General features: G+C 47.9%; 1 protein-coding gene across 5 annotated transcripts in view; it reads right to left on the bottom strand.

Annotated features, from left to right (window-relative positions):
* VPS54 (VPS54 subunit of GARP complex) overlaps positions 1-24,450 on the bottom strand; it is a 541,872-nt gene that overhangs the window by 399,776 nt on the left and 117,646 nt on the right. For 3 of the 5 annotated variants that reach the window (XM_085612543.1, XM_085612544.1, XM_085612545.1), the window contains one exon: positions 17,602-17,639. In XM_085612543.1, the coding sequence (XP_085468669.1) occupies positions 17,602-17,639 (38 nt within the window). The remainder of the gene's footprint in view (positions 1-17,601; positions 17,640-24,450) is intronic. The other 2 variants (XM_085612546.1, XM_085612547.1) reach the window with 1 other exon arrangement.

Raw genomic sequence — 24,450 nt, 5'->3', positions numbered from 1 at the left:
CCGCGTTTTACCAGGAGTGGATCATAACTGTTGTCCCATGACAACAATGTCTAGGAATTTTCTTTTTTGAAAAAATTGATTCCTTTAAGATACATGCTTGCTATCCAAAACTATGCAGTACGAAGGGCCCGAATCATAAAGGTAGTTTAGACCTTTGAATAATTTACACTTTTAAGTAGGTTTACAAATTTTTGGCTTTTCACAATATCAGACTGCAAATTTACTCCAAAAGTGTAACATACACTGTGGTTTTGTGAATGGTCAAAGAGTAGTAAAGTTACTTAAAAGCCCCTTCAATTTGGTGGAGATATGTAGTTACACTTTTGGAGTAAAGTTACATTCGGATTTTGTGAATAGCCAAAAAGTAGACAGCTTAATCATAAGTGGAAATTATTCAAACGTGTACATCTGTAAATCATGCCCACGGTGTATATCTCTTTAAAATAAGAGCAATATCTTCCAGAGTTTGAAGAAGACACGTTTTTGCACAGCTGCATTTGGCGCAATCTCAGTTTTTCAATATCTTCAAGTGGGGTGTCTCCAAAATGTTAGTAGTACGTAATTTATTGTTTGATTTTGCTAAGAATCAAATGGGATACATGAAAGACTGTGGAAGCACATCATTAAAAGATGATAAAACTGACAGGAAAACAGCTTCTGGACCATGTCAAAGTTTGTAAAAACAAGTTAGTTTCACTCTGCAACTTAACTGTGAACTCTTGATCTGCGTTCATTCTCTATCACATGCTATGCCTCAGTTTGTGATCACTCCCATATCTGCTGTTGATAACTAAATAAACCCATCTCCCCGAGGTGGACCCAGCTTTTCCTCACTTTGCTTTCAAGAAACCAGTAAAAAAAAAAAAAAATTATTTCCCTCCACATTAAATTGCTTTAAAAAGCATTTATAAGGCCAAACAATAGAGCTACTTGGTTTTGTCAATGTTTTATTAGCCATGTAGTACAGCAGCATGGCTTCTGTCAGCATGGTTTAAGATACATTTCTTTAAAATAAAATAAAAAAGCGCTATGGCGCGATCAACGCTGCCCGCATCGGGGTTTTTTTTCCTCCAAAGGGAGACCTATTGGCAATGATTGCTGTGTATGTGAAGCTTCTCCTCATTGTTGTGCGCTTGAAGCCCACTACAATTTGTGCTTGATGCCTCCTTGTACTACCTATCTCTATCTCCATTTTAATTGTCAGTCTACTTTCTGCATAATTAGAAAATTGCTGCACTCTTGGATACTAACTGTCTGCCCTCAGTTTAAAGCCTTATTCTATTGTCTTACTGCCTTAGTGCATGCAAAATCACTGGGCCCTGTGCGTACGCTTGAAGCCACACTTTACTGGCTGTGCCCTTAATGCTTTGCTGTACACTCGTCTGTGCACTTCATTTTGACCTGCACTGCCTATCAGCCAACGTGAGGTGTAGCATCACTCGGCTCTGCACGCTGAATTCTTGCTTCTTTGCCTGTGCACTCCAAGCCTTGATGTTCTGTGTCTCTGTGTGTATGCACTTAAATCATTACTGCACTGGATTTATGTAAGCACACACCTTACATGGCTTAGCTTGCCGCCCAGTTAGGAAAGCACTTCAGTGCCCCACAAAGGGGCAGCATGAGCTACATAAATTATGCAAAACAATACTTGAAGCCTTCAAGCACTATTTGTCTGAATGTATTTCAAAGGACTTGGTTACACTGTACTTTGTAGTGAGGCCTCAAGAGCACAAAATGTCTTTATGTACACACAAAGCTTTACTATTTATATACCATAAGTCTCCCCTATGTTGTACTGTATGGTAAACATGCACCCTTTGCTTCGCACATAGAATGTTGATATTTTCACATACTATTAATTAAACATTTGTATTAAACATCATTTTGGAAAGCTGCAATTATAAATGAAAGAAAGTGGTTATTTTCAGACCTACTCAGATTACCTGTATAACAATCCCTACGAAATAGCTTTATGATGTTCACATGGTTGCAGTTGACATCTAAAATGAATTGCAAGTGGCAAAAAATATTTTAAAAATCCCACAGTGACAAACAATATTTTGTCCTCAAGCAATTCTGTTCGCTCCTGCCCCCCGGGGAAAAGAAACTTTGGCACCAATAAATCTCAAGACATACATGTGTTGTAAACCTATTAATTTCACTGCAAATGACAACCAAACAGTAGCCAGCTTGAAACCATGCTTCCCTGTTGGAAAAGTGGAGGAAACTGGGGCTTGTTGCAGTACCCCCCACTTTTTGCCTGGTCTCTGGTGCAACTTTGACTGAGAGGGTGCTGGGCTCCGGCTAACCAAGTCCCCAGGACCAGTGTTCTTTCCCTAAACTGTACGATTGTTCCACAATTGGCAACCCCTTTAGGATCCCTTGTAAGACCTAGTAAGTGGTACCCCTGGTACCTAGGGCATTGGACCTAAAAAATGTCCCTAAGAGCTGCAGCACGAATTGTGCCATCCTAAGGGTCCCCTCAACAAGCTCATGCAAACTGCCATTGCAGCCGGCATGTCTTGGTGCAGAGAAAACCAAAGAGTCGACATGGCACACATCCCTGTAGGCCATGCCAGTACTACATGTGGTAGGGTACACTATACCCATGTGAGGGCATACCTGCCAGAGTGAATTAGTCCGGTGATATCCAAGTTCACCCTTGGATATTACCAGTGCACAGGGAACAAAATCCACCCTACCACTAAGGCATGGCTCAACAGTCTAAGCCACTGTGATTCAACAAGTGATATATATGCAATATTACTTCCCTCCCACCTCTCGTCTGAAGGACATTTGGCAGCCACTTTGGGATTATTTGTTAACCATGGACGCAGACTCTTCCCTTTGATCATTATTTCAATAACCTAACGCACACCTCAATGCGAAATCAGAACAAATGTGTTCTGCTTGATGTTACTAAACTGTGCCCATTTATGTACCATCATTGAATGCTTTGCGTGGATTATACTACGAGGATGAGTTGTGCGGAGGCGTTCTGTATGCGTTGTAATCGTTTCTGAAGTTTAGCGATGGTTCCTGCGTAAAGGGTGTTTCCGTAGTCCAGTCGGCTGGTGACGAGGGCCTGGGTGACGGTCTTTCTGGTTTCGGTGGGGATCCATCTGAAGATTTTTCGGAGCATGCGCAGGGTGTTGAAGCAAGAGGACGAGACGGCGTTGACTTGCTTGGTCATTGAGAGGGAGGAATCCAGGATGAAACCCAGGTTGCGTGCGTGGTCCGATGGTGTTGGCGCGGAGCCTAGTGCTGTGAGCCACCAGGAGTCGTCACAGGCGGATGGGGATTGTCCGAGGATGAGGACCTCCGTCTTGTCAGAGTTCAGCTTCAGGCGACTGAGCTTCATCCATTCTGCGACGTCTTTCATTCCTTCCTGGAGGTTGGTTTTGGCGGTGGCTGGGTCTTTGGTGAGAGAGAGTATGAGCTGGGTGTCGTCGGCGTAGGAGACGATGTTGATGTTGTGTTTGCGTGCGATGGCGGCGAGGGGGCTCATGTAGATATTGAAGAGGGTCGGGCTGAGGGAGGAGCCTTGGGGTACGCCGCAGATGATCTCGGTGGCCGCTGATCGGAAGGGAGGGAGGCGGACTCTCTGGGTTCTGTCAGAGAGGAACGAGGTGATCCAGTCCAGGGCCTTTCCTTGGATCCCTGTGTTGAAGAGGCGGGTTGTTAGGGTGTGATGGCAGATGGTATCGAAAGCGGCTGAGAGGTCTAGGAGGATGAGGGCGGTTGTTTCTCCGTTGTCCATCAGGGTCCTGATGTCGTCGGTGACTGCGATGAGGGCGGTCTCGGTGCTGTGGTTGGCTCGGAATCCGGACTGGGACAGGTCGAGCGAGTTGTTTGCCTCGAGGAAAGCAGTCAGCTGTTTATTGACGGTCTTCTCGATGACTTTGGCCGGGAAGGGAAGAAGAGAGATAGGGCGGAAGTTCTTGAGGTCTTTGGGGTCCGCTGTGGGTTTCTTCAGAAGGGCGTTGATTTCTGCGTGCTTCCAGTTCTCGGGGAAGGTGGCTGACGCAAACGAGATGTTTATGATGTTCCGGAGATGGGGTGCGATGATGGTGTCGGCTTTGTTGAAGATGTGGTGGGGGCATGGGTCAGAGGGGGAGCCGGAGTGGATGGAGTTCATGATGTTGGTGGTGTCTTCAGTGCTGTTGGGGGTCCAGGTGCTGAGGGTGGTGGTGGGGGTCGCTGGTTCGGTGACCGGAGGCGGAGTCTGGGGTCCTAAGCTGTTGTGTATATCTGCGATCTTTCGGTGGAAGAACGTGGCAAGGGAGTTGCAGAGTTCTTGTGACGGTGTGATGTCGTTGTTGTTGGCGTTGGGGTTGGAGAGCTCTTTGACGATGTTGAAGAGTTCCTTGCTGTTGTGGGTGTTGTCTAGTCGTTCTTTGAATGATGTCCTTTTGGTGGTGCGGATCAGCTGGTGGTGTTCACGGGTGGCGTTCTTGAGGGCTGTCATTTTCTGTAGTTAGTTTGTGGCGCCAGGTTTTTTCGAGGGATCGGCAGGATTTCTTTGAGTCTTTGAGGGCGTCTGTGAACCACAGGGTTTTCCTGTTGCCGGTCTTGCCTGGGTGGTTCCTCAGTGGGGCGAGGTCGTCGGCGCAGTTGGTGATCCACTGTGTGAGATTGTGGGCTGCGTCGTTGGTGTCGGCGGTGTCGGTTGGCGGGTTCTTGCTTAGTGATGAGAGGAGTTGGTCTGTGGTGATTTTGCTCCAGCGTCTTCGGGGGATTTGTTGCGTGCTGTGGTGGGATGTATTCTTTTTGAAGGTGAAGTGGATGCATCTGTGGTCGGTCCAGTGTGGTTCGGTCGAGTGGCTGAAGGAGACGTGGTTGCTGGCGGAGAAGATGGGGTCGAGCGTGTGCCCAGCGATGTGGGTGGTGGTGTTCACCAGTTGTTTGAGTCCGAGGTTGGCAAGGTTGTCGAGCAGGGTGTTGGTGTTGTTGTCGTTGTTGTTCTCCAGATGGAAGTTCAGGTCCCCTAGGAGGATGTATTCTGGTGAGGCTAGGGCGTGCGGGCTGATGAAGTCGGCGATGGTTTCGCAGAATTGTGTGCGCGGGCCCGAGGGTCTGTAGATGAGCGTTCCTCTAAGGGTGGTCTTGGGGTCGGTGTGAATCTGGAAGTGCAGGTGTTCGGCGGCGGAGAGTGTGTCTTCGGCGTTGGTCGTGATGTTGATGGTGTTCCTGTAGATGATGGCGATTCCTCCTCCAGTTTGGTTACCGGGGTCCTCCGGGTGAGCTTGTAGCCGTCCGGGATGGCTATGGCGATGTCGGGGGGTCGATGAGGCGTTCATCCAGGTTTCCGTGAGGAAGGCGACACGTCTGGTGCTGTTGTGTCGGGGAGGTCCCAGAGTTCGATGGCGTGCTTGTGGACGGAGCGTGTGTTGAGGAGGATGCATTTGAGGTGGTTGTTGCTGTTGCTCGGTTTGGTGTGCGGGGGGGTAGGTTCGGAGACAGGTGAATTTGCAGGCTTGACAGGTGAAGGGTCCGTAGGTGCGCTTCGGGGTGGCTCGGTAGCAGGCGGGTGGTCGTCCGGTGTTGAGTGCGTTGAGGGCGGCGGAGTCGTACCTCAGTCGGGTGGCCTGGCTACGGTGGGGGCCAGGGGTTCTGGCGCTGGGCGCGGTCCAGGTGCAGACGGGCTTGCCTTAGGCACGGCCGCGCAGCGGCCTGCATTATGTAGGGGTCGAGGGAGGGAGGGGCAGCTGGGAGGGGGGAGCGGGGACCAATCGGGGTCAGGGGGCGGGGCCGCAGGGGCAGGGAACGAAAGAGCAACGGCGAGGGGAGAAAAACAACAGTGGGGCGGGTACAGAACGAAAAAAGGAGCAGGAAAGGAAATACAAAAGTGCAGTCAGTAAAATACAATACAATGGGAATACAATACAATGGGAAGTAAGAGGAGGCAAAATTACGATCTCTGGGCCACCAGGGATCGAACCGGTAGCAGCAGCGAGGCACAGGGACACAGCACTAGCAGGGCGTGCTAACCCAGTAGGGGGGCGTACTGGCCTGAAAACAGGGTCAAGGGTCGCTCCCTTAGCGCGCAGCGGCCTGCATTATGTAGGGGTCGAGGGAGGGAGGGGCAGCTGGGAGGGGGGGGAGCGTGGACCAATCGGGCTCAGGGGGCGGGGCCGCAGGGGACGCAGCGGCGGGGAACGAAGGAGCAACGGCGGGGGGAGAAAAACAGTGGGGCGGGTACAGAACGAAAAAAGGAGCAGGAAAGAAAATACAAAAGTGCAGTCAGTAAAATACAATACAATGGGAATACAATACAATGGGAAGTAAGAGGAGGCAAAATTACGATCTCTGGGCCACCAGGGATCGAACCGGCGGCAGCAGCGAGGCACAGGGACACAGCACTAGCAGGGCGTGCTAACGCGGTAGGGGAGCGACCTTGCCTGAAACTAGGCAGCCACCACCATAGACATGTTTCTGGCCTCGTAAGGTGAGAGACGTGCTCTAGGAGGACAGGAACAAAGCCTGTTATGGGCAGGAAAATTAGTTGGATTAGGAGGTGTGTCTACATTCAGCCAGCACCACCCCTAGGACAGGACAGCTGATGTTGACCCCACTTTTCAGGTTCCTTCATGTTGTTTTGGAAGGAAGTAGCCTTTTAGGATCAGGGTTATGCCCACTTCCAAAGGAAGTTGTCATATAGTGGGTGAAGACACCCTAAAAGGTAGGTAGCCCATTGGCTGCTACCTGTCACTCCACATAACACCCCTAAATTAAGTAATTAGGTGGCACCACTAAACCCAAGAACTCAGGTTCGAAGGATCAACAGAAGGACAAAGAAGAGTCACTGCCTGGTGAGAACTGCAGCAGAACTTTAGACCTTGGCACGAAACCCTGACGTCCTCAGCCCTCTCGTGACAATCGCGACAGTCTGACTAGTCCTGCGAGCTGGAGCACTACCAAAGCCTTAAGTAGACTGCCAGCACTTCAACAAACACTGAAAGTCTCCCTTGGAGAAGAGGAGCTACTTCCCTGCAGTCTGCATGCACCGACAAGCAGTGTTCAGTCCACCACCTTGCAGCTTCCCGGCCTTACCAACGCCGCAGATGACCAGGAAAAGGTACTCATGCTCTGGAAGGTCAGATCTGTCTCCCCACCGAGTGTGAAGACACCAGGGCCAACCGGAGCTATGCCGTACCAACCCCCAGGGTACAGATGCCCGGCAACAAACATAGATCATGAGTGTCAAGTCCAGATCCCCACTGCAGCAGGACCTAGTAGCTGCCGAGGGATGTCAGCATCACTAAGACCTACTTCGAGAGTGGCCCAGCTACCTTGATTTCTCCTCTTACAGCTGTTTGTCCCTGACCGCGAGATCCATCTATGGGCCCCAGCTCAGCCGAACACACCACTCTACTCCCGAGCCCTCAGGCCCGGGTCTAGATGAACCGGCTTTTCTCCCATGCTCCAAGACTCCTGGCAACTTGAGCCCCCATTCGGGAGCCCCAGACTTGTCCGCAAGTCCCCCTGAAGTCTCCCAGTGCAGCCTCTTTCCAGGTGGCCCCGTTTCTCCATAGTGCAGCTACCAGCCTCACCAGCACCCTGTCAGCCTCTCGAGCACTCTGCTCCCAGTAGAGCTGCTCATACTGCTTTGAACTTTGGCGCACTACTATACCGATCCCAGAAGGTGAACCCCTGAAAACTACTGTATCCACCCCTTACATGCATCTTTGACTTTTTCTCCCATAGGGTTGCATTGTGCCTAAAAGCGCACAGGTCTGAAACATTTACTTGCCTGTGCGTATTGTTATCGAAACCTGTACTTACCTTGAAACTAAGTTCTTGAGTTTGAAATATTTATAAAAGAAGTGTTATTTTTCTAAATTGGTCTCAGTTTTATTCTTTGAGTGTGTCTCATTTATCATCTCTGGGAGTATAACAAATGCATAACCCCACCCTCTGATAAGCCTAACTGCTCGCCCACACTACCACAAAAGAGTGTGTTAGTGTTATCTACTTTAGCCTCTGTAAACCAATTAGGGACCGACTGACCTCTCTGCACAGTGTACTTCGTTTTAGTGCACGATATAGAGAGCCAGCTTCCTAAAAAAAGGTATCTGGGGCTTAATCGGTTAAAAATCTGATTGGAATGGTAAATGGTTCCGATATTTTATTGAGGTCTCCCTACCACATGAGTAAAAAAACGGTGAGCTGAAGTTTTTTTTTTTTTAATCAACATGTTTCTGACCCAAACTCTAATGGCCTAGCTGGTCCGGGGCATTCACCTGGACTAGGTTCCAACCACTCCACCTTTCCTGCTCTCCGAACTGTAGTTAGAGTATAAATGGGGTGGTCATATCTGTGAGAAGGGGACCAGGATGCAAGTAAACCTTTACTCCTTGCCTGAATGGTGCAACTAACAAGTCGGCCAATCCCGGATTTAAAAAGAGTACAGTACACTTTTTGATTATTACGTTAGACAATGGTTAGTTTTACTCCAGAACTCAGTAATACTAACCCAGGTAGTCTCAATGTTTAAAAACATGTGCATCACAAGGGATCTCTGCAAACCGTACTCAAAATGTACTGCTCCACCACACACTCACCTAACACCAAGTGAAAGAGTCTACAGCACCAGACGCACTGTATTTGCTCACAAATTGTGGCTAAAAGTCAAGCTAACTTTCAACAACCGGTGCCTGCTGTTACTGCTGCTAAAGGCAAACTAATGGCTAAAGTTAGAAATGTGGCCCTGAGATCACGTCTTACTTTTTTCGAAAACAAGGCATGGAACTTACCCCAGTCTCGGGTGTGCTGCGGCAAACAGACACTGACTGGTCCACCAGAGGGTGCAATGCCCCAGAAAAACGGGTGTTTTGAAGGCGGGTGACAGACATCAAGAGGGTGTGTCACATACATGTCAATTTGAGGTCAGTGAAAGTGCCTATGAGGGGCATAGGCACTGTGTTGGCCGTGCTACTAGGGGTAATTACACAAGAAGAACAATGACAATTAATAGTCAGTTGTGTGGACATCATAAAGAGGCAAGACGTCCTTCCTGAAAGTAGAAGATTTGAGTTATTGTAGGGGTTTATGACTATTTAGAAACAGAAATCTAAACAGTGCTGGCAATTACAGAGTTAAGGGACAAAGTCTTGGAGGTGGTATAGCACCTACTAATGTTGGTTCAAAGTATTTCATACCTAAAACACAAGGTCTCCGTTAAGAATGTTGTGTTATCAGAGCCTTCTGACCACAGCACAAACTGCTAAATGTTACATTGTGGAATGCTCAGTCATAAGTGCTAGTAATTTAAAAAGGGGCCCGACTGAGAAAAATCAGTCGTGGTTATTACGAACAACTGAAAATATATATTTTTTAGGCAATTAGCATATGATCAGATCAAACTCGAACTTGTCAATCAGACCCTTTTCGTGTGTTCCGAGCATACATACACCTAGCTGTTCACATCTTGCAAAATTCCTAGTGTTGTCATTCTGTATCTTCTCTAAGAAAGTCCATTTCAAATAATGGTCACTCATTTCTCTTTGTAACCAGACCTAAATTTCGATGCGAGTTTCCCCGCCACGATATTACTTTGATGTTCAATAATTTGGACTTCCCCCTTTCGTGATGTCATCCACGTATACCATAGGGTACAAGGGTATGTGATCATTTAAGAAATTGATTGTTACAGTTGGTGAGTGACATTTGTTTACACAAATATCTCATTCATAGCGCTAGTTCTGTACTTTGTGAAGAGAACCAATTGCCAAAGGAATGGGTCCTGTATGCTAGTCAATGACCATACAGGCAGCTGGGTTTATTCACTTGTTTCGATTTTGAGTGAATCAAATGAGCCTATATCATTTTAGCCTTTTAATTTGAAAAGTGGGTTCAAATTCATTTTGATGTTTGCATAAAGGATATTTTGTTGTCTACTGATTTCTTTCAAATGATTGTAATGTGGGAGTAGGTGGTTACAAAGGGCACTTTTTCCACTTTTCTTTTACATGGGTCTCCAGCAGGCTATCCCAGTTATTATTTCTAAACCTTTTTTTTTATTTCTGTACTATTTATTTTGGGTAGTTCCTTGCTAACAATTTTCTTCTGGAGTCTGTTTATCAAAGGTTCACAATTATAAGCGATTCCTGTGGAACGCAGGAACTGACCAAATGGTAGGTTCTACTTCAAAGCTTGTGAGTGGTGACTTTAAAACAGCAGGAGGCTTGGTCAGTGGGTTTGGTGTAAACTAAACGGACACGTTGCCTACTCTCAACTTTGATAAACAGATCTAAAATGAGATCTTTCTGTTGTCCTGTGCGGGGTGAACAGCAAATTAGATACTCCTGGATTGCACCACATCAAAGCTTCTTCATTTTGATCTTTCAAAGTAATGAAGACATCTACATGATATTTCTAAACTCTCCATTTAAAAAAGGGTTTTCAGTTTTGTATATGTATCTTACCTCAAAAGTAATGGACACAGAGGCATTCCACGCTGGGAGCAAATGTACTGCTCACTGACGTCCCTCCTGTTCGATGGTATCTTGGCACCAGAGTTGTTAAAAATGATAAATAAGTTGAACAGACAAAACTCTTTACATTTCTTGCTACTATCGGATTGCTATTCTTTCTTGTTCACGTGACATCAGGCTAGACACCTACCACTGCTTATTTTAATAGTTGGGCACATGGTTACTCATTTAAACGTGTACAGTAGAGTAGCAATTTTTGTCTGGCCTTTAGTCTACATGCTTGCTTCCAGTATTTGTTCCTAAGGGAACATCTGGTTGGTTGAATTTCTTAGCCACAGATCATTATTTTTTTCTTTTTTGTCAATTAATGCTTTCAGACTCTGAATGGAGAATGCAAGTAGATTCTGTTTGACAGTATAAAAAGATCTAGCCAGACTGCAGGGAGAATCTACAGTGATAAATCAGGAAAGTCTAGACCTTAGGATCAATGTGTCTCTCTTGGTAGGAGGCAGGCCTTTGAGGATCTGGTCGACTCAGTCATTCTGAAGCTGTACAGAGGACCCGGGCAGTGTGGCCAAATTGAGAAGACCCACAGAATAAGTCTGAATAAAGAAATATCTTTTGTGTGATTATAACCATAATCAGTATTGGTACAATTGTGGTGTAACAATGTACAACAACAAATAAGCCCTCATAGGACTTTTTGGGGAATATGCCTTCTTATTACGCATGCCATCACTCCGCATGCAATTACAACACGGTCGTTACGACGACTGCGTTGTAATAACGCATACCTTTACCCCGCAAGTCATAACAATGAATTGCGGAAGAGGGCGCTGGATGTTGGAATAGTATAATTCACTATTCCAACTCCAGTGTGTGCGGACAGTAGGGAAGGTGTTGGATTTTAAATCCAACACCTTCTCCCCCCTCCGCAGGTCGTTGTTACGCCTTGCAGGGTAATGGTATGCGTTGTTACAACGCGGTCGTTGTAACGACCGCGTTGTAATTGCATGTGGGGTGACGGATTCGTAATCCTGTTTACCCTTTTTAGGTCTCGCTGAGCCCAGCACATGCGCTGGCTCGGAGAGACATTTTGTATGTGAGCTTTCAAAGTGCTGCTGTCTGGCCTAGCGCTTGCGTTCACACGACCGTGCACGCACGCTAGCCTTCAGCAGCACTTTGAAAACTCGTGCGTCATCGCGATCACTTTCGCTTTCAGAGCGATCGCGATGACGCACGCTTTCAATGCTTGTTTTAGTTTTCTTTTAAAGCGTTCTCGGTCTTCGTTCGCCACAATTTGTAACCCGTTCATTTTGTTTCACGACATTGGTTTGACTCTTTTGCCCTCACATTGCCCCCTTAGCCTCCCCCACTTGGAAAGTTCCCTTTCCACTTCCTGTCCTGACGCCACTCCAGACAGTACCGCGTAGCTGGCAGCTTTCTCACGTCCATGGGCTTCATCGGTCAATTTCTCCTTTGAATTCTGGAACTTGTAGTCCTTTTTTATAATGAACTAAACAAGACTGCAAGTTCCATAATTGAAAGAAAAAACAAGGACTGGAGCTGCTCATTACACACGGATCTTAGAAATTTGGCAGGGCTGCCATAGAATACTATCATCACCTTTAGAATGTACGCCTTTCATAGGCGGGACTTCCTGTGCTAGGAAGCAGTCCAGGTGAGCGGGTGTGAAGGGGACATTTCTAATTGGCAGATCAGGCAAAGTTAGGAAACTTCGCCGATGAGATGTTTGTGAGGTTTGCAGACTTGGCAAATGGAGGTTCTCCTCAGAAGCCCAAAACTCCCTACAGCACCAAAGGCACATGCACCCCCAACCATTCAAGGGCCCCACTCAGCCCAGGCCACTGAATACCTCTGAGACATAGGAGAGCCAGGGACTTCTCATCACGTTCTGCAGGTGGGCCTCGTCATTTTCCGTTACGCCACTGGCTTTTCTGATCTACTCCTGCTTAACCAATAATGGGTGTACAGTGTTCAAGTTACCAAAATATTTTTTAGCTTTCACCGCCATGCGAATGAGTCTTTCTCTTCTTGCCCAAAGGTCATCTCAGCATGCGATTTGGAATATGTCATTGCAGGATCACGATGCATACATTTTATTCCACTGCTCGGCTCTTTGCAATCAAAGGCAATCGTGTCTGAACTGCAGCCAGAAGCAAGTCATTTAGACATTTTTGAGTTTTGTTTTTTAAATTAATTTAGCGATATAAAAACATTTTATGATAGTTTTTTTTATAGTTGATGCTTAAACGGTTTTATAAAGTATGTATAAACTATACATGAATGAAGAAACAAAATAAGACATCTTAGCTCTTGCATCGTTGCTCTTCTAATGCTTTTCAGCATAGAGCACAGAACTTTCTACTCCTGCCTGTAGCTGAGACAAACTAGCACAGGGTATGAAATGGACAAACCCCCTACAGCCAGTTGACAAATCATGCTGTCCAGTTTTGCTGGCCTCATTTAAACAAGCATTGGCATAGCCAATAGGTCTCGCTTTGGGACCTTAAGTGTTTAGCCATGCAACAGTTGATGTTGTAGCACCAAGGATATTGTGCTGCATAACTAAATAAGGTCCCAAAAGCGAGACCTATTGGCTATGCCAATGCTTGTTTTGTGTTTGCTATTGGTGACTTACATGGAGTAAGCCGAATAGAGGCTACCATAGAGGCTACCTGGTGACCTGATAAAGTTGCTTGTATTAGGATGCACCTCAGAAGAAGATTCAGTTTGAAGAAATGGTACCTCAACCACAGGATCAGTGTTTTAGGCCAGCTAGGAACCCGTGGAGATGCTGCTATTGTGATCTACCCACTGACTTAGACAGTACTTTTCCCCCTGGCCTGGTCGGCCAGCGCATAAAGAAGAGAGCACTGAAACTGGGACCCTATGAAAGAAAGGTGTTCTTACCATTTAATTACAAGCAGCAACATCCTGAAGTATCATAGAAAGACAGAAGCCTAAGATAAGTCTAAAAGACAAAGTTAAGTAGCCAAATCAAACCCAGAAATCTTACAAAGAACATGCATGTAGTCCACCTGCACAGCAGTCATAACCAGGGAAAACCCTGCGAACTGCTGGCCTGACACAGTTTAGAGTCCTATTGCCTGCAGCACAATTCGTAAATGGGCACATAAGACAGACGGCAAGAAAGTTCATGGCAGAAAAAAAAAACATTGTGTCAGACCTGGCATCTTTTGGTTTGATTTCCCCTGTCTTCTTGCTTCTGACCTCCTGTTTTTTGACTGTGTCCTGCATTTTTGTTTTTTGCTGGTTTTAGGACTCTGGGTACTTTACCACTGCTGACCAGGGCAGTGCAAGTGCTTCCTGTGTGAATTGTATTGGTGATTGGTTTACCCATGATTGGCATATTTGATTTACTAACAAGTCACTAGTAAAGTGCACCAGGTGTGCTCATGGCCTGTAAATCGAATGCTGCTAGTGGGTCTGCAGCACTGATTGTGGCACCCACATGAGAAGCTCTGCAAACATGTCACAGACCTGCCACTGCAGTGTCTGTGTGTGCAGTTTAAACTGCCATTAATGACCTGGCAAGTGCAAACACTTGCCAGGCCCAAACCTTCCTTTTACTACATGCAAGTCACCCCTAAGGTAGGCCCAATGCAGCCCCATGGGCGGGGTGCAGTGTATTTAAAAGGTAGGATATATACTGTTGTGTTTTACATGTCCTAATAGTGAAATATGGCTAATTACGTTTTTCACTATTGCAAGGACTATCTCTCTCATAGGGTAACATGGGATTGCCTGGCAATATCTTTTTAAGTGTAATTTCCCATTAGGAGCAGATAGAGATTTGGAGTTTAGGGTATCTGAGCTCATACATCTTTTGGTGAAGTTGGTTCTTAAATTGCGCGTTTGAAAATGGCACTTTTAGTTACCAAAGAGGACGCAGTCACTGTGTTGTTGATCTTGTTGATATATCAGACAAATTTACTTATTATTCTTCTGCCATCTTTGTCAGTGGGTACCCTTTATTTATATTTCATGTATATTTTATGTACATTTTTTTCTGTGGTTGAACACAATTTCTTCTATGTAAATTTTTCCCTGAACTACTGTAGCTATATATTATAACTTTTAGAAAGTGGGCATTTTCTTGCTTAGCCATTCTGTGCCTCTGCCTGTCTGTACAATACACGTCTGGGTTGGCTGACAGTTGGGCTCTTGTGCATTCACTCTAGACAGTCACACAAAAAAAGCTTGTCTTGCATATCCTGATGGCCCATCACTAGGCTGATGGGCCTTCCTGAGCTAGAGTGGAGGGAGGAGTTGTCACTGACAACTGAATAGGGCTGTGCCTGTCCTCACACAAAGCTGTCTCCATCACCCTGTAGTATGTCTGCAGCCAGGTCAGGTAAAGGCACTACAAAGACTTTCCTTTGAAGTTTGCCTACTTCAAAGGCAGAAAGGGGTATAAGTATTGGACCTCTGACGCTCCAAAATCAGACCACTTCTGGATTGAGGACATTCTGCCATGAAGAAGAGCTGGATAATATAGTAGTGACTGCCACCCTGCCTGCTGCTTTGTTGTGCTGGCCTGCTGCTTCTGTCCTGGGAGTGAACGGCTGGACTTTGCTTTCACATCCAGCTTCCAAGATTCTCCACGGGTTTGTGCGTGCTTGCCTCCTGTTAAGAAGTCTCAGGGCCATCAAAGACTTCACCTATCAGTGCCTGGGCTCTTCTACTGAGAGTCCTGACTTGCCAAGTGGTGCTAAATCCACTTCCTGAGCCCTTGGAGGTGTAACCTGGTGATCTAAAGAGAAAAACCATGCATCAACTCCCAGCGCCTGTTTTCTCGACGCATCGCTGAACAAGAAAGATGCATCACAGCTGTCTGCGTGGACCACGGCTTACATGGCAGGCCCTAGCTGTAGCGATTACATTAAGGCAGGCTACCTCACACCATAATACTCTTCCCCGTATGCTCAGATTCCGGTATAAATGTAGTAGGAGCCCGCTGAACTACATTTCCCAGCAGGCAGTGGGAAATCATAGAAACAAACGTCTTTGTAGCATGGCCCCTACTTAAGTTTGACAATCTTGGATCCGAACTCTGGTGTAGGCGGATGGTATTCCCCGCCGGATTTTTGCTTGGTTATCACCCGCGTCTCTCCAGTTTCCCGAAGACTCTGCACAGCACGGACGAAGAGAAGTGCTGCTCGTATCCCGTTTTTCTGGCCAGGCGCTTACGTAACAAGGAGCAGTCAGGTAACGGCAGGGAGGAGCGCAGGAGCGTTTACCACCCAGCCCGTAACTCCATTTTGCTTCCGCAGTGTGTGTTTTGTTCTGAACAGCAGGGATGAGCGCTGGAACGCTTCCCTCCCAGCCTGCGACTTTGTTTTGCTTTCGCAGTGTGTGCTGTGTTCTTAACAGCAGGGAGGAGTGCCGGAGCGCTTCCTTCTCACACAGCGAAATTGATTTTGCCACATCTACATCACGCTATAATACTTTGAGGAGAACACCCTACCGCGGTTTAGGAACCGCAATTGAGGGCTCTGTATTACGCTCCATTGTTTTTGCCAGCTGATTTTGCAATTCCTCTACAGCGTTCGCTGTGACTAACATTCCTGTTGGCTTTTTGCTGTGGATTTAACAGTGATAGAGCTCTTTCCGGATTTGGATGTTTTCCTTTGGTTCTGTTCCTGTTTTGTTTTTGTTGTATTGAAACTCGTGAGAATTGGATGGTATCCCTGTTGTGGTGGACCTACAGGAGGATTGCAGTATCCCTATACGATTTCAAAGGAAGGTTGCAGCAGGGCTCCTAGTGAGTGCGTGCTTGATTGAAATCTTGCATGAACTTGTATGTGTTTCTCTTGAGGTGCGTCTTACTCCTGTTTGTTTTCTTTTGGACTCTGTAGTCCCACAACCAAGAGGGATGCCAATCTAAGCCTAGACCAGACCAGGGAGAAAACTAGTGTGATCTACAACACAGTTTGTTGTTTTATCCCTTCCCCTTTTCTCCCCCGGGGCGCTTCCTTCAGCAGCAGTGTTTCCGTCGCTCTGGGAACCTTTCAGCTAACCATTGTTCCCGCTGGCCACTGCGACAAGGTTAGTGGCGTTGGATTCTGTTCTTGTGCTACTGACAACCTGACACCAGCTTATCGTTGCAGCGACTCAGAGAAATCGCCGCAGCACGAGTTCCAAGCACCGTGTCACCGACGTCCGTGACACCTGCTCCGACTTCGATACAGCACCTGGTTGGCTGCTGTGGAATCGACACAGCGCCGGCTTTGCAGCTGGAAATTCAATGCAGCACCCCCTTCACCGCTGTCACATCGACACAGAATTGACGCATCGTCCCTCAACGTCGATACTTTATTTACGCCGCACAGTAGTAAGGAACAGAGGCCGCGTGTACAGAGCTCAACGCACCATCTCCTCTTCTAGTAAGGAACCAACGCATCACGTCAGTTGCCTAGCAGTAAGGAATCTCTCTCTCTCTCTCTCTCTCTCTCTCTCTCTCTCTCTCTCTCTCTCTCTCTCTTCCCTCTCTCTCCCCCCCCCCCCCCCCCCCGAATGGAGCTGTACAATAATTGTGCCCCACAAAACAAGAAGTGATCTTAGAAACGAAAAGCAGGAGATAGGGCACGGACAGGTTGCAAAATGTTATGGCTTTAAATTATGCAAAAAACATGGTATAAAATGGTGGATAAAACTCATTTTCAGGCCACAAAAACGGATTAATTTGAAGAATTTAACATTTTGTAGGTGAGCACATAGTTCTCTTAGCCATTTTGTTTACAATTCTGTACTTACATATAATTCATCTTGCATGAATCCAAAGGCCATACAAATTATAAACAACAATATTTATTGCTCTCCAAAGCACATCATACAATTTTAATGACTGCCACCATTATTGTTTTTTTTAAAGTCACTCTACTCATTAGAGAAAATCCATGAACAGTATGATCCAATGGCACTTCTGCCATAATGGTGAAAGGAGCACTTTTCTGTGGTTTGGTTTTTAAAAGGATGGGTTTCCTAAAGTTTAGCATATTCATAAAAGTCGTTCTTTGGAAAGAACTATGGACACTGCATTAAACTGTGAGCCTTGACAGTGGCAAACCAGTTTATTGGAATTTATGTTAATTTAGTTACAGATGACTTGCAATCATACCTTAGGTACTTGCTCCAGATCAGTCGTGGATTTTTCTGCTGAAAAATAATGTTTAAAAAAAGGTTTAGTCAAATAACAATCTGAAAATTTAACAGGCAATCTTACCCCAAAGATATTACAAAACAAATATTTCAAACTAACGCTATTTATCTAGAAGAAACCAGTGACACAAGACTAATTACCCCTGATAAAACATAGACTTATGTTGGAAGAGGATATATGTGCTAGGTAAACAAACATGGGTAAGCTGCTATAAATGAGCTCAATATACAGATAGCAATACAAGACAAGACATTAAAAGAGACACGAGTCATATTGAAATTAAATAAATCCAGCACTGTTTTAGAACAGCACAAGTCATTTTTATTAAAAGAAAACACGCAATGGAGAATGACTCCCCATACACACACTTAATTCTTGGCATGATCAGAATCCCAAGAGAAGCAAATCAACAACAAAAGAAAAGCGCGATCCAGCATGGTGGACGCACGTTAGGCGAGTTCCGCTGAGCCCGTATCAAATATCCTTCACTTATCCTGTTTAGTTGGTCAACTTTTCATCGTAGGTCCCCCGCAGCTGTAGTGGAACCAGGTGGTGGCGGCTGCGACCCATAAGTGTGCCGGGATCGAAGTGTTTGAGGCGGCAACGGGTGGTGCGTGGCCCTGGAGACCTAACGGGAGTTAGGCGGAGTCCTCTGGGCGGCAGCTGGAGCAGCGAACGACGGGCGCGGAGTGCGGAAGGACTGGCTGAAGACGGCATCGGCTCCAGGTGGCCGAATCGGAGCGGGCGCGGAGGCAGGGGCGGCGTCTGTGTGGCCAGGAGATCTCCGGAGGCAGCCCGGTGAGTGCCTTTGATCTCCCCCCGCCTCCTCCCTGGATTCCGGTGGTCGCATCGGGCCGCGTGAGGGGGTCGCGCAGACTTGAGTCGGGCACTGCGCCAGCTGGAGTGTGGGCTACCTGTGGTAGGGCCCTTGAGATTGCACAGAGCCCGGTTGGATGTCTGTTGGCCGGCCTGCGCTACGCTACTCGCCGACTGCTGTGGTGTGTGGGCCTGCTGCATGAGGGCCCGCGCGGAAGCGGTTGGGCCCCACAGGCACGATATTCACGCCTGAGCCCTGGGTTGCATTACCTTTGCCCGCAGGGGAGGAGGAACATTTGAGGTGCGGGGGAATGGATGTGGGGCCACTGGCGGTGAGTCCTGAGAGCTTCACGGAGCCCTGCTCAGCAGTGCACAGCCCTGTACATAGATCTATGTCCCCCCTGGCGGTGGCGGACTGTGGGCTCAAGGCGTGGAGGACAGCTTTGAGATTGCCAGACCACCTGTGCTACTGACTGCTACTTGGTGAAGGCCCGGGCCTAGGTCTCGTACATAGTGTGGAACCCGGCGCGGCACGTGAGGAGCATTGCCCTGGACGGCTGGAGGGAGCGCCTGGGAGGAAGGTGGGACACCCGGTAAGGGGTGTGGGAAGACACGACTGTCTGCGGAAGCGGCCGGGTTAGAACTCGCTGCGGCTTCTGGGCAGGAGGTCTCCGCCCACGTCCTAATACCTCAGGAAGTCTACAACAGAGCCATAAATTACAAGCTGAGACCGTGAAGCGGGAAGACTCATGCGCCTTCAGATCTACGGGCGTGGTTTGTCCTGGAGTCCCGCCTGGGGGACTATATAGCCGTCGTCTTGTGGGATTAGTGTCCAGACTGCACCATGACAAAAGATAAAACGACAGGAGGATCTGCCAAGAAGAGCATTTTGGACCGCCACACTGGAACAGGGGCCTCAGCAACCGAGCAAGGTGGTGCACAAAGTGGCATCCCGGACAATGCCGCGCTCATGGCGGCCATCACACAGTCCAGGGCAGCCTTGGAAGCGATGATTGGCAAAGTAGGCTCCGACGTCATGCTCCTAAGGCAAGATCTGCGAAATGCAACGAGCGCATTACCGAGGCTGAGACCAGGGTTTCAGAAGTGGAGGATTCTGTCACTACCTTGCAGAAAAAAGTTGCGTCATTAGAGACGGTCACGATGGCCCTGGCTTTGCGGGTGGAGGATGCGAAAGGCAGGGCCAGGAGTAGCAATCTACGTTTTGTGGGATTCCCTGAAGGATGTGAAGGAGGAGACATGGAACAGTTCCTGACCAAGTGGCTCGTGAGCTTCATTATTGAAAGGGCGCATAGGGCCCTAATGCAGAAGCCGCCCCAGGGAGCCAGACCACGGCCTGTCATCTCAAAAATTTTAAACTACCACGACAGGGACATGATTTAAAGCAGGCTCGAATGAAAGATTCCCCAACATTCGAAAGCACCTGCATCCTCATATTTCCGGACTATACGGGACTAGAGCAGCAGAAGCGACAGTCATTCATGGCTGCCAAGGCCCGCCTTCGAGAGCTGAAACTTCCTTATGCGCTGCTGTATCCCGCCAGACTGAGAGTGGTGTACCAGTCCCGCACGCTATTCTTTGAGTCGCCAGAAGATGTCTTCAACTGGACGTATGAAACAGTGAAGATCCGGCATCGCACGCCGGCCAGGATGGAATCAGATTCCTGGTCCAGTGATGTAGTTCGCAAGCCACCCAAGCCTAAAGTCAGAGGAACTAGGAGGTCGAGATCCAGACACCGATCTAAATCCTGCAGCGACCCCAACAGATCCACTTTGGTGCCCCGGCAGAGGACTGCGACCTCGCAGCCACATCGGGACTCTCCGGATACGGGGTTATTGGTGCTTTTGCTTAGACCGGTGAAGCGTCAGCGGGGGCTAGTACCTTTGTTAGATTCTCGATAGTCGGGGGGGGGGAACGTCAGTTGACTATGGGCAGGTTTTTGGGGAACCATTGGGGGAGCAGGTGGGGGGCTCCCGTTGGGGTCCGCAAGCCACCTCCGCCGCGACAGATACTTCAGCAGTTTTGAGGTATAGGGGGCGGGGAAAGTTGGGGTATACACCTTGTATGTTTGCACTACATCACCGCTGCACAGGGCCACTATTCGCACACTGGATGATAATTGTCCTACGTACCGCAGTCCCGAGACCTTAAATGGCAGTTCCTATAGATAGGGCGCGACTCCAGGCGGGAGACCTCCGGATAGTGAGTTGGAACGTTAGAGGAGCACTAGATAAAGTTAAAAGAGGGGCCATACTCCAACAGGCTAAAAGGTACTGGGCTGACATTCTAATGCTTCAGGAGACACATTTAATGGGAACTAAAGCGTTATGCCTCCTCAGATAAGGTTACATTCAAGTCTTCCACTCTGGTTTCACCAGGGGGTCCCGTGGGGATGGGATTCTAATCCATTGTAGGGTTCCATACAAACATATCAAGACATGGATAGATATCCAGGGGAGATACGTGTTTGTTAGGGGTACCATTTATGAGGGGCAGGTGGTATTGGGCTGTGTATATGCCCTCCGCTCGAGCGCCTCATGACCCTGAGAGCAGATATACCAGAAGGGACGGCAATAGTGGGGGGGGGGGGGGTTGGAACTGGAACGATGTGATGGACATGGCCATAGATAGATGAAGGGTAGGGAGATATTCCAATGTACATCAACTTACCAAACTGAACTCCCTGGCGATGGGATTGGGCTGGACTGGGCAGATCCATGGCGACGACTGCATGGGGAGGAGCAGGGATACACTTATTTTTTTTACAATGAAGTACGATTCCTACTCCCGCCTTGATTATATATTTGTACCGTCAGGTGCCGTTGGTAGGGTGCGGGCAGTTGAGATCCTCCCAACAGGTTTGTCCAATCATTTCCCAGTCGTTCTTCTGGTGCAGTTGGGTCCTGAGAAACAGCCCTGTCACTGGGTACTGTACCTCTGGCATCTACAGGATGAGAAATATCGGGAGCACATAGGGCAGGCAATTGAGCAATACCTAGATACAAATGTGGGGACAGTAGCAGAAGCCGGAATCCTGTGGGAGGCCTTGAAGCCAACCATGCAGGGAGCAGACATTTCATTTTGCACGGCAGCAAGTGGAACCCGGCAGGAATCACTTCTACGATCGGAGGCCCATATAATGGAACTGGAGCGGAACAGTAGGGGGGGGGGGGGGGGGGGAGGGAATCTGGTGCGCCGACAGCTGGTGCTGGCACGAAATTCTTATGCTGACACCCTGCTGGAGGAGACCCGTCTTGCGTGGCTAGCATCCCTTAGTAGAATTTACTAATGGGGCAACAAGTCCAGTAAACTACTTCATAGACTGTGTCAAGGGGCCTTGCGTCCACGGGTTCTTACCAGTATACCGGGCTCAGATGGAGAGGGCTCTTAGCGACCCCCCTCTCATAGCAGAGAGTTTCGCAAGTTACTTTGTGGAGTTGTACACCCCTAAGGAACTACTACAGGAAGACATGATACGCCGTTTTATAGCTGACTTACCGCCCTGCACCCTCTCGGACGAGGCACAAGAGGATCTGGACCCCTGCTCACCGAGGAAGAGATTGGCATAGAGCTGCAAGATTTGAATTCTGGAAAGGCGCCGGGTCCAATTGGATTCCCATGCAAATTTTTTAAATAATATTTCACTAAACTGGGACCTCACTTTCTCTGAGTTGTGGACAAAGCAATGGACAGAGGCAGTCTCCTACAGGACTGGAGACACGCGGAAGTGGTTGTATTTCATAAACCAGGCCGGCCCCCGGACCAGCATGCATCATATCGCCCCATTTCATTATTGAATGTCGAAGCCAAATTTTGGCCAAAGCATTGGCTAATCGCCTTCAATCCCATATAACCACATTGATCCATCCAGATCAGGCTGGCTTTATGCCCCAGAGGGCTACGCGTCACAACATCCGACGAGGCTACACTGCCATAGCCACCATTGAGGGAATGGGAGTAAGAGCCGCCCTTTTGCTGGCAGACGTGGATAGGGCTTTTGACTCCCTTAGCTGGGTCTATTTGTTGGCAATCTTAGACCGTCTTAGAGTGGCCGGCGATTTTTGTCATATCTGAAACTGTTATATACTGACCTCACGTGTCGGGCGTGTTGCGGGATCTATCTCCTTCACATTTCCAATCGGCAGGGGCACCAGTCAGGGGTGTTCCCTGTCGCCGTATCTCTTTGCGTTAGCAATGGAGCCCTTGGCGGCAAGGGTACTAATGGATGCGCAGGTGGCGGGCTTTGAGTGGGCTCATGGGCTCTCGGATCGCATTGCATTATATGCGGATGATGTCCTATTCTTTTTGACAGACATCAACAAGACGGGACCAAGGCTGCTCCGCATTATGCAAATTTTGTGGGAAACCTCGGGCCTATTCATGAATCCGCGTAAATTCACTTTGTCGGTGAAGGGGGGAGCCGCAGGACTGGGGCCTTGGGCCTTGGCGGTTCAGGTGACCACGGAGGGAGTGAAATACTGGAGAGTTTTCCTGTCAGATCTCCAGAGGGTGGCGTGGGACAGAAATATTGTCCAGATATGGACACGGGTTCGTGAGGAGCTGAAAACTTGGTCGCACATGCCCCTCTCTATTTATGGTAGATCGGCTATCTTTAAAATGGTGTCATTGCCGCGCTTGCTCTACCAACTGCAGAACCACCCATACCCGGTACCCCCTACGTGGTTCTGCCAGGTTAAATCAGTGTTGGGCCAGTTTTTATGGGCGGGGGGGGTTAAAAGGTTTGCGCTGCGGACTTGCTTTCAGTCTACGTATTTCAGGGTTGGCTACGTCTGATGTCCAATAATTCAAGTCTGTCTTCCCTCCTTGCTAACTACGTGCAGACCGGCATTTAGCGGCAGCACCCAACCGGGGATCACGTGAACTGCCATCTTCACCTTTAAATACAATTGTCTGCGCCGTTGACGCATTCTTTCTTATCAGTGACAGGAGGCTGCGTTAAGAGGGTGAGTGTCTCAAATCCTTTCTTCATTTTCTGGAGACACGTTTCATTTTTAAACACTTGAGCGCTGCAGCGCCGCTTTCGAACCGTGTCGGCTTCCCCCTTTTCTGTAGTCACTAATCCGATTCATGAGGTGCGTTGCTCTAAGGGCCTCTTTTCTTTAGTCCATCCCACCCCGTAGAGCCCTCACACCATGCTGAGAGGTTTTTCACCGACATTACCACCCCGTCTGGTGAGTTGTCACTGTAATTCGTATTGTACGCGTGCATTGCCATCGGATTAAGAAACGGTGTTTTTGTTACTCTTCACTTACACCTGCATAGTCATATGGACTAAACGCACGCCCGATTTAATTGTCCATGTGTTAAGGAATGGTGATTGTCCCTATTCCTACACTTGCATTTACATATAGGAGTAGGCACACGCTATCTGATTTCACAACAGCCAAACTGGATACATAGTGATCCTCCATCAGGACATATTCACTTTGCCATACTTTTCTTTTTCGGTAAAGTACGTCGAGGGTTCCATCAGCCTGAGTAGAACCAGGTGCACTGTTTATTTAAATCGGCTGCTAGCACAGCCTTTGTTAGTTCTGAGGTACATTGCGCGCGTGTTTTGACTATGGAATCTAGAATGGTGAGTCTGACTCGATTCTCCTCCTCTTCACTGCCAAGCAGAACTACTTTTTCTTACAAACCTGAATAACCCACTGCGTACATGATTAGTTAATGGCTACCCGGTCCTTAGCACTGATTTTATTCTCCTCCTTCCTTTTATTGTAGATTCACTCCAACAGCTTAAGTAATTCTGATTTAGTCATTATGCTTTAACCGTTGGTCTCCTGACCACGTTTTTTTCCAGCAGAATTTGGACTGCGTTTGATTACAAACTAAAGGGATTTCATCTCATTGGCTGAGTAAGTTGGCCCTACTACCCTTCATAGTTTATTTAGGACCTCAAAATTGTTAGAGGCCTCACTGACAGACACCTTATCCTTACAGGTGTTCACC

Source organism: Triturus cristatus, chromosome 6, assembly GCF_964204655.1.
Source record: "Triturus cristatus chromosome 6, aTriCri1.1, whole genome shotgun sequence".
Taxonomy (NCBI): domain Eukaryota; kingdom Metazoa; phylum Chordata; class Amphibia; order Caudata; family Salamandridae; genus Triturus; species Triturus cristatus.
Note: the sequence above shows the minus strand (reverse complement) of the source record. Positions and strands in the feature narration are given on the sequence as shown.